Raw genomic sequence first — 14,711 nt, 5'->3', positions numbered from 1 at the left:
GCATGTGTTTGGAGCCTGCGTATGAGATTACGAGTGTGTAGAGTGAGCTGATTGTGGTGTGGTTTTGTGTTAATAGGTTGGTTTCAGTCATGTTGAGTTTGTGGTGTAATGCAATATATGTCTGTCTAGGTGCTGTAGATAGTGTGTGTATAGGGAGCATTTTGTGTATAGAGGATGTAGCGAGTGTGTGCATACGGCTGTAGTGTGTGTGTGTGTATAGGTGATGTAGTGTGTGTAGAGATTGTAGAGAGTGAGTGTTTAGAGAATGTAGTATGTGTATGCTTACAAAGAATTTAGTGTGTGAATTGGGGATCCAGGGTGTGTATGTCAGAAATGTAGTGTGTGTGTAGGTGATGCAGTGTGTGTGTGTGTAGAGGATTTAGAGTGTATATAGGGATCTAGTGTGTGTATATGTGTAGATGATCTAGAGTTGAGTAAGGGATCTAGTTTGTGTCTGGAATGTAATGTGTTTAGGGGTGCAGTATGTGTGTGAGGGGTTCTGCAGTATATATATACTATGTTTGGAAGTATTGTGTGTGTGAGTGGTGCAGTGTGTTTTGGAGCTGCTGTGTGTGTGTGAGGTGTGCAGTGTGTTTGTTATGGGTGTAGTGTGTATGTGTGAGGTGTGTAATGTGTATTTGTGAGGAGTATAGTGTGTGTGAGGAGTATAGTATGTGTGAGGAGTGCAGTGTGTGTGTGTGTGTGTGTGTGAGGATGATGTGTGTGGGTGCAGTGTGAGTGTGTGTGAGGGTGCTGTGTGTGAGTTGTGCAGTGTGTGTGTGTGAGGGTGCTGTGTGTGAGTTGTGCAGTGTGTGTGTGTGTGAGGGTACTGTGTGTGAGTTGTACAGTGTGTGTGAGTTGTACAGTGTGTGTAAGGTGTGCAGTGTGTGTGTGTGTGTGTGAGGGTGCTGTGTATCAGTTGTGCAGTGTGTGTGAGGTGTGTAGTGTGTGTGTGTGTGAGGGTGTTGTGTGTGAGGTATGCAGTGGGTGTATGAGGTGTGCAGTGTGTGTAAGGGTGCTGTGTGAGAGTGCTGTGTGAGGGTCATGTGTGTGTGTGTGTGTGAGGGTACTGTGTGTGTTAGGGTGCTGTGTGAGGGTGCTGTGTGTATGTGTGTGTGAGAGGTGTGCTGCGTGTGAGTTAGGGTGGTGTGTGTGTGTGTGTGTGTGTGAGGGTGCTGTGTGTGAGGTGTGCAATGTGTGTGAGTGAGGGTGCTGTGCGTGAGGGTGCTGTGTGTGTTTGGATGCTGTGTGAGCGGACGCATAAAATTGCCTGTGGGCCGGTGAGGGAGATCTTTGATCTTCCCACCGGCCTGTCATGGAACACAGCAGTGCTGGCGCTCGGATAGCGCTGGCCCTGCATGGACTGGCTGGGGAGGGCATTTGCCCGGTGTGCCCGATGGCCAGTCCGGGCCTGGTAGATCACATTTACACTTCTCTTGTTTGTTTGTTTGTTTTTAGAAGTTCTAGAATATTCTGTTTTCACAATTTGTAGACTAATTGCAGACAGGAAATGCTGTTCAGCATTTTTCTAGTCTAAATCCTGTGTGAAACAATTTACAACACACTTCAGCATATAAATGGTATTTATAAACATTTCATATTTGTACAGTTCTAAAATATATATTAAACCGAACACAATTCTAACAAAAAAATGATAAAGGTCAAGCATGTGCAAAGAATGGACTAATTACCAGATGTCATCCAGGGTCACGTGTATGTATGGTTTGATAGTTTTAGGGGCATTACTTGATCCCAGCTATTCTCCCTAATATGCTGATGTAGCATGTTAAACACCATGACCATTATACAGTGCAATTCTGTTTTCTGAGCTTTCCTAACTGTAGTAATTGTGGTGCTGTACATTTTTCTTCTGTTTTGTGTCAACCTATTTTGGAGAGGTTGAAAAAAACAAGGGTGAACTTTATGTTCTATTTTATAGTCTACAATTTGCTCTACATTAAGTACTCTGAGTTTTAATTGATCTTAATCACACTTACCAGAACAAAGAGGCAGTATGAAGCGTGGTCTTGATGTTCAGGGATGGTGGAAAACACTGATAAAATCAAGCAGCTGAAGACAAGGAGAAAACTGGAAAGAGAAAAAACAAAACAATTCATTTTAATAGATCTTTGATGTCCATTCAAGTATGTATATGTCCACATATATTTCTGTTAGCACACCATAATGGCACATTGCTTAAGAGTTACAATTAAGTTCCTAAACGTACATGTTAACACGTGAAGGGGCTAATTGTTTCATGTCTGACAGGTGTGAATTTAAAGGAGCACTATAGGGTCAGGAACACAAACATGTATTCCTGACCCTATAGTGTTAAAACCACTATCTAGCCCCCTTGGCCCCCTTTGCCTCCCTAAAGATGGTAAAATCTTACTTGTATTCAAGTCTGAAGCTGCTGCCTCTGCCTGTGAACTTCCTCTGACCTCTAAAATCATCAGAATTGGTGGCCTGATCCAATCACAATGCTTCCCCATAGGATTGTCTGAGACTGACAAAGAGGCAGGTCAGGGGCAGAACCAGCACAATTCAAACACAGCCCTGGCCAATCAGCATCTCCTCATAGAGATGAATTGAATCAATGAATCTCTATGAGGAAAGTTCAGTGTCTGTATGCAGAGGTTGGAGACACTGAATGTTGGGATGCATTTTAGGCAGCCATGACCCAGGAAGGATATCTAACAGCTATCTAAGGAGTGGCCAGTGAAGTTATCACTAGGCTGTAATGTAAACACTGCATTTTCTCTAAAAAAGACAGTGTTTACAGCAAAAAGCCTGAAGGTAATGATTCTACTCACCAGAACAAATTCAATAAGCTGTAGTTGTTCTGGTGACTATAGTGTCCCTTTAAAGTTAATTTGGAGCACAAAATTATGTCTTTTTTCCTTTCCTTCTAATCTAAATAGATTACCACTCATAGGAACATTCTTGTGGTCCATTTTTGCAGCCATGTTATATTTCTATAGCAGGTTAGTTCACTGTATTGTAATAACACGTGGTTATGGTGGCAAGAACATTAATTTTTTTGTTTAGTAATTTCAAGGATAGTGTATTTTGGTTTTGTGTTCAATTAATAAAGCTCTTAAATACATCTGCAGTAAATGTTTCCCATTTATGTACTTGGAGTGAACTCTAAGCAAACACAGCGCTATATCATACAGCAAATACTGTAGCCCACTGCCCACACTCCTCCATTAACTATAAATTAATTACTTAGTTCTTATTGCAAAATAGTGACATGAAACATGCAGTGGGCAATTTCTCAGTAATATGATGTAATATGCAGTATATCAAATATGAGCAGTAGGATTAAGTCCTAGAAATGTTTTACATGCTCATTACCTGACACATACATAAATAAAAGATTGCACTGACAAAGCAGAATCCATCGGTCTGCACTACAAAAGTATATTAATTAAGAAAATCAACTTTACAGAATGCCAACTTAATCCTTGATCAAGGAAAAACTAATTTCTTTAAAATCAGGCAGGCACTATCATTTATATTGAATTTCAATTTAAAAGACATGAATTATGCAATTTTAGTTCGTTTTCTACATTAACTAGATTTTACGTCCTCCCTCATTTTGCTCTCCTGTCTCACTTTTCACTGCCCCGAGACATCATGCTGGCATTGATTACATGGAGAAAGGGACTCTTGTGTGGTATGTGTGCATACTTTGTGTTTTAGCAGGAATACTATGTTACTGTATTTTTTCGTATTGCCGTATTGTACTATTACACCTTATACCTGCATACATATCTCTACAGCTTAGCACCTAAAGGATCGGTGATATGCAGTTCCTATAGGATTTTTAAAGGCTACTTTGTCATAACAAACCCTTCTGGCACTGGTCTATAAGGGGTTAAAGGACCACTTACAACACCTAAGAGTAAAGAACACAACATGCAAAATATCATCCTGATTTTTAGCCTTCCACCTGAGGTATGTGATATCTTTCCTGCAAAAAGAAAAAATATATATGTTTTTGTATATATGACGCTACTATTGAAAGCAATTATATCCACTATTATCAGAAAATAAGATATTACTTAAGTAACAGTTGTAATTTTCCATAAACAAAAGACATTCAGAGGTTAATATGTCTCTATGTCTCTTATTTTATTATATTTAGTAAAAGTGCTGTCTTCATAATATACTAAAAAGAGGTGGCCATGGCCAGTACTGTCCTCTTAATGACCAAATCTCTGCTATAGTTATAAAGCAGCAGGATTTTGCAACTTTGCTCTTGCTGATACTTTCTGAAGAAGATATTTACTGACCAAGAGTCATGGAAGTTGTCGCCGGAAGCAGTTGATGTGCAGACGAGTACATTTTATTTTTTTGTTTTAAAAGTGCTCTGCCACAAACAATATGTGGAGAGTTTACTCACTTTGAAGTATGTCCATAAGAATACATTTTATTTCAAGTTGGAATGATGAGACTAAGACAACTAGTTCTGGCTACATTTTTACAGGAGCGTTTTGTGATCAGTCATAGATCAAGCATTACAACAACAGAATGTGGAGACAGCAACAACAGAAAACGAGTTCAGAGCAAACATCAAACAATATGTACAGTGCCAGAGTTTTATCTACTGAGCTTTGATCTGTTCCCAGGGTAATTCAGGATTCTTAATGAGAATGTTTTCAAATATAAACAGATCAAAAACTATATTAATAATCAATAATATTTCTGTTTATCAAAAACTGTATAGTAAGATAACAGGATCGTGGGCAGGTATCATAGCTTCAGAAACAACAATAGCCACTAGCAAATGGTATAACGCAACACTCTATGAAGAAACAAAGTCTTGATGTAAAGGAATTTGCATCTCCTTGTCATTCAAAGTCAATAAACATACTAATAAATAATGACCTGAATACCAGCACAGGGAGAAATATGTGGGATTATAATAATAGTAATAATAATAAATGTTAACTAGTTAATCGTATGCCTCTAATGACTTGAAACAAATGCAGCAAATCCTAATCAAATAATTGCTACCCACTATGCAGGAAGTGGCACTGTATTAATATTTGTTGTTGGACAGTATTTATTTGAATATATGCATTTATAGATAATTGCACTATATATGAACAGCAGTTAAAAAAACATAAACAGAGAATGGAACTCCCCGCAATGTATGTATGTATATATATATATATATAAATATATATATATATATATATATATATATATATACATACATACATATATTTAAATTAATAACTATGGGGACGGGGCTTGGCCACCATGCTGAGCAGCAGCATGGAGAGTGAGCTCCCTGCATAAACTGACTTTGCTCATATAATCAAGCTACTTCAACTGCATTCTGGTCACAGACATATACCTGGCCGTGCATAGAAGCCTTTGGGAATAGTACCGGTGCATACTCGTTGCTGCTGGGACGCAACTCCGACTTGCTTGAAGTGTGGCCTAGGGTGGACCTGAACGGGACTTCACTGGCAGGGCTGAGGCCGAGTCCCGTCTCCCCCCCTGAACCAGTGGGGGTTATCCCGGTCTCCACTGAAGCTGTTTGAAATACACTTGCTGCCCTTACCTCTCGATCCAAGTTGGAAATCAGCCGGGTCTCAACTTCACTGTTTTTCCAAGATGGCGGACTTTGTCTTAAAACGTCTGGAGGACATCTTTCGGAGCTTCTGGCATAAACTGATGTTACGAGTCTCAGAGGCTAAGCCACAAGAGGACCGAGGGATCGCTGTGCCGGAGAGGAGTGGGACCGCTCAGGGCAAATCGAGATTACAATCACTCACTCATCCTGTCAGTTACCTTCCTGGGCTGAGAGCCTCAAGAGGCATAGCCTCCACACATCAACCACACAAGCTGAAGATCAGCCATCCTCCATGGTACTCACCACCTGGATCCTCTGGCTGCCCCGGATGGGGAAGAGACCTGGTACACATGTGCTCTCAGGTCTGTGGATTTCAGATGCTGGCTCTCATTCAGGCCTGGGGCTGGAGGGGTGCGCAGCTTTGGCACTGTAATGCGGACTCCCACGAATACTCTCTTAGACAAGCTCCATTTTCACCACGTTTGGGAATAGGCTGATTTGTGATATTTTGGTGATACAGAAGGTCTCTAGTTTAGAGCTATGTGATTTCTTCTTATCTTTTACCTTTTTCTTCAGTTAATCTTATTCTGTTTAATGCAGCACTCTGGAGCTGATTGATTCAGTGGAAAACAAATAGGCTCATGTAAATTATGCTTTGTGACTACTCAATGCCTATCATTGCCTATGAGGGAATATGTTGGGCTCCTCTAGCTCTTAGACATGGCTATTTAGCGTTACCTTATTAAAAAATGTGCTATTATAGCAACTGCCACATTACATCAAACAACTGCATGTGTTAGCATTCTATCTATTTGTCTTTCATTGTCAACTATACTGCTGTTGTGGCCTTGCAAGTTGTTTTTGCACTGTATTTTCAAGCACAACAAAAATAAAAAAGTATTAAAAAATTAATAATGTAGAATGGCAAAATGGTAAACTGCAGCTGGCCATATGAATTTACAATAAAAACTAATGAGAACTATGCGTAAGATTGCATACTTTTAATTTCTTTTTAATTATCCATACTATTACAAACAAGATAGAAATTAGAATTAAACTTATAATTTCAAAAGGTAATACTAGTTAAATACCGTTTGATAATTTTGTGTCTAAAGGTGAACATAGAAAAAAAAAATGAAAACCAAAATTAATGTTATATAACTTAGGAGCACCTCATGTAAAAACATTTTATTTTTGGCTGATTGAGTACAGAAAGCTTATAATTAAAATCATTTGAAATCTAGCATTTTGCCGGATTTTATGTTTTTTTCTTTTTTTTCTTTCATAAAACCAGATGATGCCCGTTCTCTTTTCGTACAGCACAAAATCAGATGTCCCTTGATCTTAGATTACCTTTTAACACATTTGAACACATTTGAACACATTTGTTGCAGTAAATTACAAGCCATCGACCAAACATCTGGTGCTTAAAGAGTTAAATTCTGCATTATAGATTACATTATATATCTAAAGTATGCAAACTCCAGCAGCTACTAGAAACAAAAGTTTTTATCCTCCAGACTTTCTTCTAGTTGAATGACAAAATGATTTAAGAGTATTAATTAAAAACAAAAACCATAATGTGGTTTAATTATAAGGTTCTGGGTAAAGATCCACAGCAACAACAAAAAATTTTTCTGTTTATGCAGCTCTAGTTATACCTCCCCTGGCTGTGACTCATACAACCTCCATGAACAAAAATATCAAATATTCAGTCATATTACTGGTATCACAGAGAGTTTATTTTAGATGTTTTTATCTTATGCTCTTGTAGCGGAGCTCTAGTCCTAGCAGGGACTTCCTCTCCACTGGATTGCCCAAGAGTAAAATCAAGAACAAGAAAACATCAAGTAGATATTCCACCTCCTACCCAGCAACTGGACGACACACAGTTCTGGGAGTACAAATGGTTTTATTCCTGCCACACACGGCTTTTATACATTGCCCCTAGCATGGGGTTTCTTAGTCATAATTACAGGGCTTTTCTTCCCAGGATCCTCTGTGTCTGAGAGATAATTGCGTGAGAAAAAACTATAACTCAATTAACTCTCAGGTCCAGAAAAATCTACAATATTTAAAAACATCCAAAAATACATTTTAATAACTTCAGAACCCCATGAAAGTCATATCACGGAATAGCTTGGATCTTTGCCAAAATATCACTTAGATCCTTTCGGTGGTTCGAGAACGCCATTCGAATTAAGTTTTGACCGGTCGGCCACGAGGAGATGCCTCAAAACAGTTCCAGAGATAAGTCGGGATGCTTATCCAAAATTAGTTCCACGCCGTCGATGACCATGTACTGCTGCCCTCGTTCGGGAGACAAAATGGTCGCAAATTGTTTGAATAAGTTCGTTCGGTTATACGAATGGTGGCCATACAGTGAAAGCACTTGAACTAATAACCAATTTGTGGTTAACAGCCAGGGGTGGTCGGTGATTATGAAGGTTCGAACAAGGTGCCAAACATCGAGGGGGTTCGGTAAACGAACGGGGCATACGGACAGCCAAACAAAAAGGGGAATAAAAGTATATTGGAATTCTCCATTCTGCTACAGCTCTATTAATTGGACATAAATCACCACATGAGTTCCCTGCAGGCTCTTGCAGGACATTAACAGAGCAGATGACAAGAAATTCTAAATTAAACAGAATCTGAAATAAAGGAAATTAAAAGATTAGATCTCTCTTTACAGGAAATGTGTAGGGAGACTCGGTAGGTCATATGAAGGGGAGATATGACCAAGGCTTCATAAACAAAGTGATTTAAATCTTAAATGGCAGCAGTTATACAGCAGTTATATTGCATTCAACTAAGGTTTTCTGGTACTTATAGTATCCCTTTAATGCAGTGGCCTTGTAGTTACAGTGGCCCTGTAGTTTTAACACTGCAATTTAAAACATTGCTGTTTTATAGATACGGCAATGTTTACAATGTAGGGTCACACACATCTAGTGACTGTCTTCCATTGTGACGACCGAGTCAGACTCAGTTAGACCTTTGATGTCCTCATGCATTGCAAGTGTACATCAAGTGTCCTCTTATGCTGATCATAGGGAAGTATTGGGCTAATTTGATTGGACGATCATGACACTACCAATGCATATGCGTTTTCTCCCAATGCTTCTTTATGACAAGCAGTGGATTGGACTGATATATCACTTTTGGGTACACTGGTAAAATGTCCCCAGCAATCATCATTAGAAGCATATCTTCCAACACAAAAAGGGAGTGTGAGAGGGGCGTGGCCAGCGTCAGGGCTGTTAAGAGAAATTTTAGAGGACTTACTAATTACTATTTTTGCAAGCAAAATTTAATTAAGAACAAGAAAACTATATCTTATTTACACATAGTAAACATACAGTTGTAACAAAAAATATTTAACCCCATTGAATATCAGGTTTATTGTTTAGCTGTTTGCAATGAATAAATAAAACTAAAGCAATTGAAATAGCTCAAAATAATGGATGCTTCAAGTGGTTTCCGCAAATTCAACTTAAAATTCAACTTATAGTGACTTATCCAGTCTAAATTTATTCAACCTCCTCATGGCAAGCATTTCTACAATACTTAGTAGAGCACAATTTACTGTTATGACCTGCTGCAAATGAGATTCATAACCAGACACCAATTTCTGGGATTCTATTCAGGGGGTTGAATTATTTTGAGACCTGGAGAAGTCATTGTAAGTTGAATTATCAGTTTCAATTTGGCGAAACCACTTTTTTGTGTTGAGCTATTTCAAATGATTTTGTTTGATTTTCATTTGAAATGCCAGCATGTTCTCTCTGCACAAGAGATTCAGAAACCCCGGACGATCGTTTTGGCCTTCTTGGGCCTTGTTAGTAAGGTGTAGCTGATACCCCTCAAGCAAGGCCAGTGCAAGGATTCTTGCCACTCTAGGCAACAATCCGTTTTGCTGCCCCCTCATGGATGCAACTTCATTCCCTCAGAGGTTTTTTCACTAAACTCTGAATTGCAATGAGGATATATTTAGGGAAAGAGACGCACTGGGTAGACATTAACTGAAAGCAGACACACACACACACAGCTTAATACAAACATCCATACACTCATACTGCCTAATACAATTATCCATACAATCATACTGCCTAAAACATACATCAATGCATTTGGTGGGATTTAATTTATAATAATGGTGGGACTTAATGTACGCTACAGTGGACTTAAGTAAAATGTATTTTTTTTTCCCGGTTTAAAATGGAATTAGATTAATATATTATAATTATAATTTAATATATAAGGATCTCTTCACATGGTCACACACACATTAGCACACACACATACACTCTCACTGGCATACACACATGGTATCACTTACACATTCACTAACAAACACACTCACTAACACACTCTCACTGATATACACAGTGTAACTTACACACTGATATACACATTATCACTTACACACTCTCACTAAGACACTCATACTCTCACTGACATACACACAATGTCACTTACAAGTTCTCACTGACATACACAGTGTCAATTACACACTCTCACTAATGCACTCACTCTCTCATTTACATACACAGTGTCACTAACACACTCACTAACACATAGATTCTCACTGTCATACACAGTGTCACTTGCACACTAACACACACTCTCATTGACATACACACAGTGTCGCTTGCACACTCTCGCTAACACACACACTCTCACTGACATACACAGTGTCACTTACACACACTCATGCACACACTCACACATACACACAGTGTCACTTACACAGTCTCAGTAACTAACACACTCTCACTGATATACAGTGTCACTTACACACTTTCACTGACATACACACAGTTTCACGTATACACTCTCACTAACACACACACACTCTGACATATACAGTGTCACTTAAACACACTCACTGAAATATACAGTGTCACTAACACAGTCTTACTAACACCACACACTGTCACTCAAACACAAACTCACACCACTTTACATAAAGTCACACTTTATTTCCACACATAGTAATTTAAAACACACACCAATTTACAACCATGCACAGGACAGCCAGTCTCCCTTAGCCTCCAGATATGACATAACTGTCCTATTGCTGTGAATGGAGGACAAGGGGTCCAGCCACCAGCATGCAGGATGTTGTTTCTTCTTTCTGAGGTCGGAGCGGGAGATCCGTACACCAGTTGCTTCCTGTTCCCCATAGAGTGCTTCAGGTGTTCACAGGCAGGGGGCAGCCGGGATACTAAGTCATGTCCCGGCTTCCCCTGCCTGCAGGAAGCAGTGTGCTCTGGTTAGGTGCTGGGGTTACAGCATACCCCGCTCCCTGAGCAGGTAATCAGCTGTAGAGAGAGCCCAGCAGCTAGATAGGTGCGCTGGGGGTTGGCCAAGGAGTCGCTCGCCCAGCACACCAGCCCCAGACAGGAGCAGGGCAGCCCACCAGAAAACTTCCCAGTGCGCGCCCCCCAGAGGCGCCCCCAGGCGAATGCCTTATTAGCCTAAAGGTAGGGCTGGCCCTGCCCTCCAGGCATAGTGAGTATGGTGTCCATGTCTTCATAAAGTTATTGGTTTTTATAGCAGTTATTTCATGCAAATATTATTAATCATTCACTATGTTTGAATGTATAATGTACTGTGGAAAATTATTTTATGCTATCAGTAAGATGTAAAGAACACATTTTATGTTGTATTTATTTTAATTATATGTTTATTTGTAGTTCTCATGGCATTGGATGGTGAACATTAAAGCTCCACTGTCAAGCCCACCTGAAAAATAAGTATTTCATAAAGATAGAATCTTCATAAAATACAAATTTTTACCATGTTGGAATTTCACAGAAATTCTAACCTACTCAAGAGATATACAGAGACTTAACGCTGTTAAAAAAAAACAACTTTCCAAATGATTTAACTACAGAAGTCACCATTAAAGTCTATGGAAAATGTTATAGTTAAATCATTTGGAACGTTTTTCTAACAGTATCATTTTGAAAGCTTATTAAATTGAGGGCCTTATGTTAGCAGTATTTTGGTTTTGATACATAGGATGTGCACAGTCTGTGAATCAGTACTGTACATGTGAAATATACGTGTTTTATAAATGTAATGGTGTATGTGAATTCTACAATGTATTTGTGTAGAGTGTCTGTGTGTTACTGCAGGTATATATTTGTGGAATGTCTTTGTGTAAATTCAGGCATTTATTTTTGGAGTAGTCCATGTGTGAATGTAGGGGTATAACTGTGGAGTGTATGTGTTTTTGAATGCAGGGATATAACTACATAGATTGTATGTGAATGTGTGAATGCAGGGCTATAACTGCGTGGAGTGTATGTGTGTGTGATTGTAGGGGTATAACTGTGTGGAGTGTATATGTGTGTAAATGCAGAAGTAAAACTGTGTGGAGTTTATGTGTGTGTGCATGCAGAAGTATAACTGTGTGGAGTGTATGTGTGTGTGCATGCAGAAGTATAACTGTGTGGAGTGTATGTGTGTGTGATTGTGGGGGTATAACTGTGTGGAGTGTATATGTGTGTGCATGCAGAGGTATAACTGTGTGGAGTGTATGTGTGTGTGAATGCATGGGTTTATTTGTGCAGATTATCTGTTTATCTTTTTGTGGAGTGTCTGTGTGTAAATGTATAGATATATTTGTGTTGAGTATACAGAATTATATATGCAACACATCCCCTCCCTATGCCATCTGTCATTATGCCACTTGTTCACAACTTCCATGCCCTATTTCTATATGTTCTATTCTACACGTCCATGTTCCCTTTCTGTGTTCCCCTTCCTCTTTTATCATACCCCCTTCTTCCCGTGTTTCTGCCAATACCTGGCCCCTCTCTCACCAGTGCCACTATTTTTCCTATCTGTTACTTTTGATTATGATTGAGACCCAAGTGAACATTTTGAGTCCTTTTTCAAATATTTTGCATGTGGTTCCTGTAAGTCATAGAACGATTGCAACACAATCATTTGGAGAGTGCATTTATGCTATGTAACTAATATACATCTGTGAGATGCCTCACTGTCCGCTCCCTGAACTAAACTGAGATACAACAGCACCACTTAATAAACATAGTCCTGTATGCTCGGAAACCGTTATGTAAAACAATACCAATTTCTAAGGAGATAAAATGCATGTGTCAAAACATTTGGAAGCTAAAACATTACCCAGCATGGCATGTTTCAATTACCCACTTCTGAAATATCTCCCTTAAAAAGTCATCTTTTCAACATTTCCCTTCGAACCGATAGTGGCATCCAGACACGGTGGAAAATTCAAGTTTAACAGCTTTGATAATGCAAGCCATAAGGCTTCAATTTTCCACCATTTATAGTTTTAGCTTGAACTGTTTATGTAGGAAAATGAGATATGGAAAAGGTTATTACCATTTGTTAAATATGTTTGACAAGTGCTGTATAGAGCTTGAGATTTCTTCCATAGAAGAAACATTGTAAATGTATCTTATAACTCTCCATTTAGAATGACATGTTCTTTATTACATTTCAAATGAGGATAATGCAGCACCCATGAATTAGCTCATAATGTACAATAAATACACAGACAACTATCATTATTTTCTCTGTTAGCTGTACCAAAAAAGGTTTGATAAAAACACTGTACATTTAAAACTCCAAAACAATGACTGATCTAGATTAAAACCGTAATGTAATTACCTGTAACTTTAACAGGCTTATGAACTGTTAGTGAAACAAATATTTATAGTTTTAACTGAAATCATGGCTGACACAATTTTTTTTTTACAAAATTAGAGTGAAAAATCATTGGAGATTTCACTCTTAAAAACTGAGCAAACACTGAATAAATGAAATCACCTGGACATTCTGGAATCTAACATACGGGTGTTGCGACTTGACTCTGGAAAAAAAAGGCTTCTATAGCGCCCAATGCATTTCCTTTGTGTTGGAATAACAACGTATTCACTAAACTGTGATTTTCAAAAAATGTAATAATTGCTTTGAAGAATTAAGGCATATAGTGTTCTGCCCAACTGTAAACCAGAAGTATCACAAAGGAATTCTTCCTCAAATTTGAATATCATGTACTATATATATATATTGTATGGCAGACTTGTGTACCATCTGTTTAATTTCACAAGTTAAATTGCAGTTTTTATATAGCAAAAAAAGAAAACTGCTCTGTAACACAATTCTGATTACATGACATGTGAATGAGGTATGGTAACCTGTAATTAGATATTATTACACACACCTGAAACTCTATAAAATGCATTTATCCCTATCTGTCTTGTATAATAATAGGAATGATATTATTACACACACCTGAAACTCTATAAAATGTATTTATCCCTATCTGTCTCATATATTAATAGGAAAGAGAAAATTGGAAGATAATAGAGAGAGTGAAAGACATAGAGATAAAGACAGAGACACAAACAGATCAAAGAAGATGCTGATATCTGCATCAAAATTCCGGCGGTCAGCAGAAGCTCCATTTCATCTAAAGAAAAAAAGATTGATGTTCTGAAAAACTACAGCTATGGACATTCTCTTGCTATTTCAAAACCACTATGATTTCATTCTCCACAATAACACATATGGTAAATTTTAAGATGTATGACATTTATTCTTTTTTAATTTAGAGCCAAATTTAGATTTTTATGACTCTCTTAGAAGGCTATATTTCTTAAATGATGAATTTGAACTGTGCCTAAAAACCAGCAGCTGTTCTGGATACGCACATCAGAATATGCTAACTCACCCCTGCAGCTTTGCAGGACTATATTAATTAACTGTTTGCATGTGCAGCAGCATGTGCGGGTTAAAACATTTTGTTTGATTAGCCCAATGCCTTTGCAATCACATATAAAAAGTACTTTTTACCGCAGTTCACCAAGAAAGACTACAAGTGTTTTATCATAAGATAAAACGCAACTTGATGATTTTGGGAACACTTTACATACAGCTTTAACAATAAAAAAATGTCTTTACATTTAAATGGCTACTCCAGCCTACACAACCACTTCTACTTTTAGATGGGGTCACGGACAAAGAAATCTATGCGCAGCGTTTCTGTTTTAAATAGAAAACTGTGTTTTTCTGCAGGGGGCACACATGACTTTGGCAACCGTGAACCGTGCAGGATTTA

At 38.3% G+C, this 14,711-nt stretch overlaps 1 protein-coding gene across 2 annotated transcripts in view; it reads right to left on the bottom strand.

Moving 5' to 3' along the window:
- Nucleotides 1–14,711, bottom strand: part of KCNQ5 (potassium voltage-gated channel subfamily Q member 5) — a 608,771-nt gene that overhangs the window by 243,630 nt on the left and 350,430 nt on the right. For both annotated transcript variants that reach the window (XM_063442990.1, XM_063442991.1), the window contains exon 2: nucleotides 1,998–2,088. In XM_063442990.1, coding sequence (XP_063299060.1) covers nucleotides 1,998–2,088 — 91 coding nt within the window. The remainder of the gene's footprint in view (nucleotides 1–1,997; nucleotides 2,089–14,711) is intronic.

Source organism: Pelobates fuscus, chromosome 2, assembly GCF_036172605.1.
Source record: "Pelobates fuscus isolate aPelFus1 chromosome 2, aPelFus1.pri, whole genome shotgun sequence".
NCBI lineage: Eukaryota > Metazoa > Chordata > Amphibia > Anura > Pelobatidae > Pelobates > Pelobates fuscus.
The sequence above is the reverse complement of the archived record's forward strand: the minus strand, read 5'-3'. Positions and strand labels throughout refer to the sequence as shown.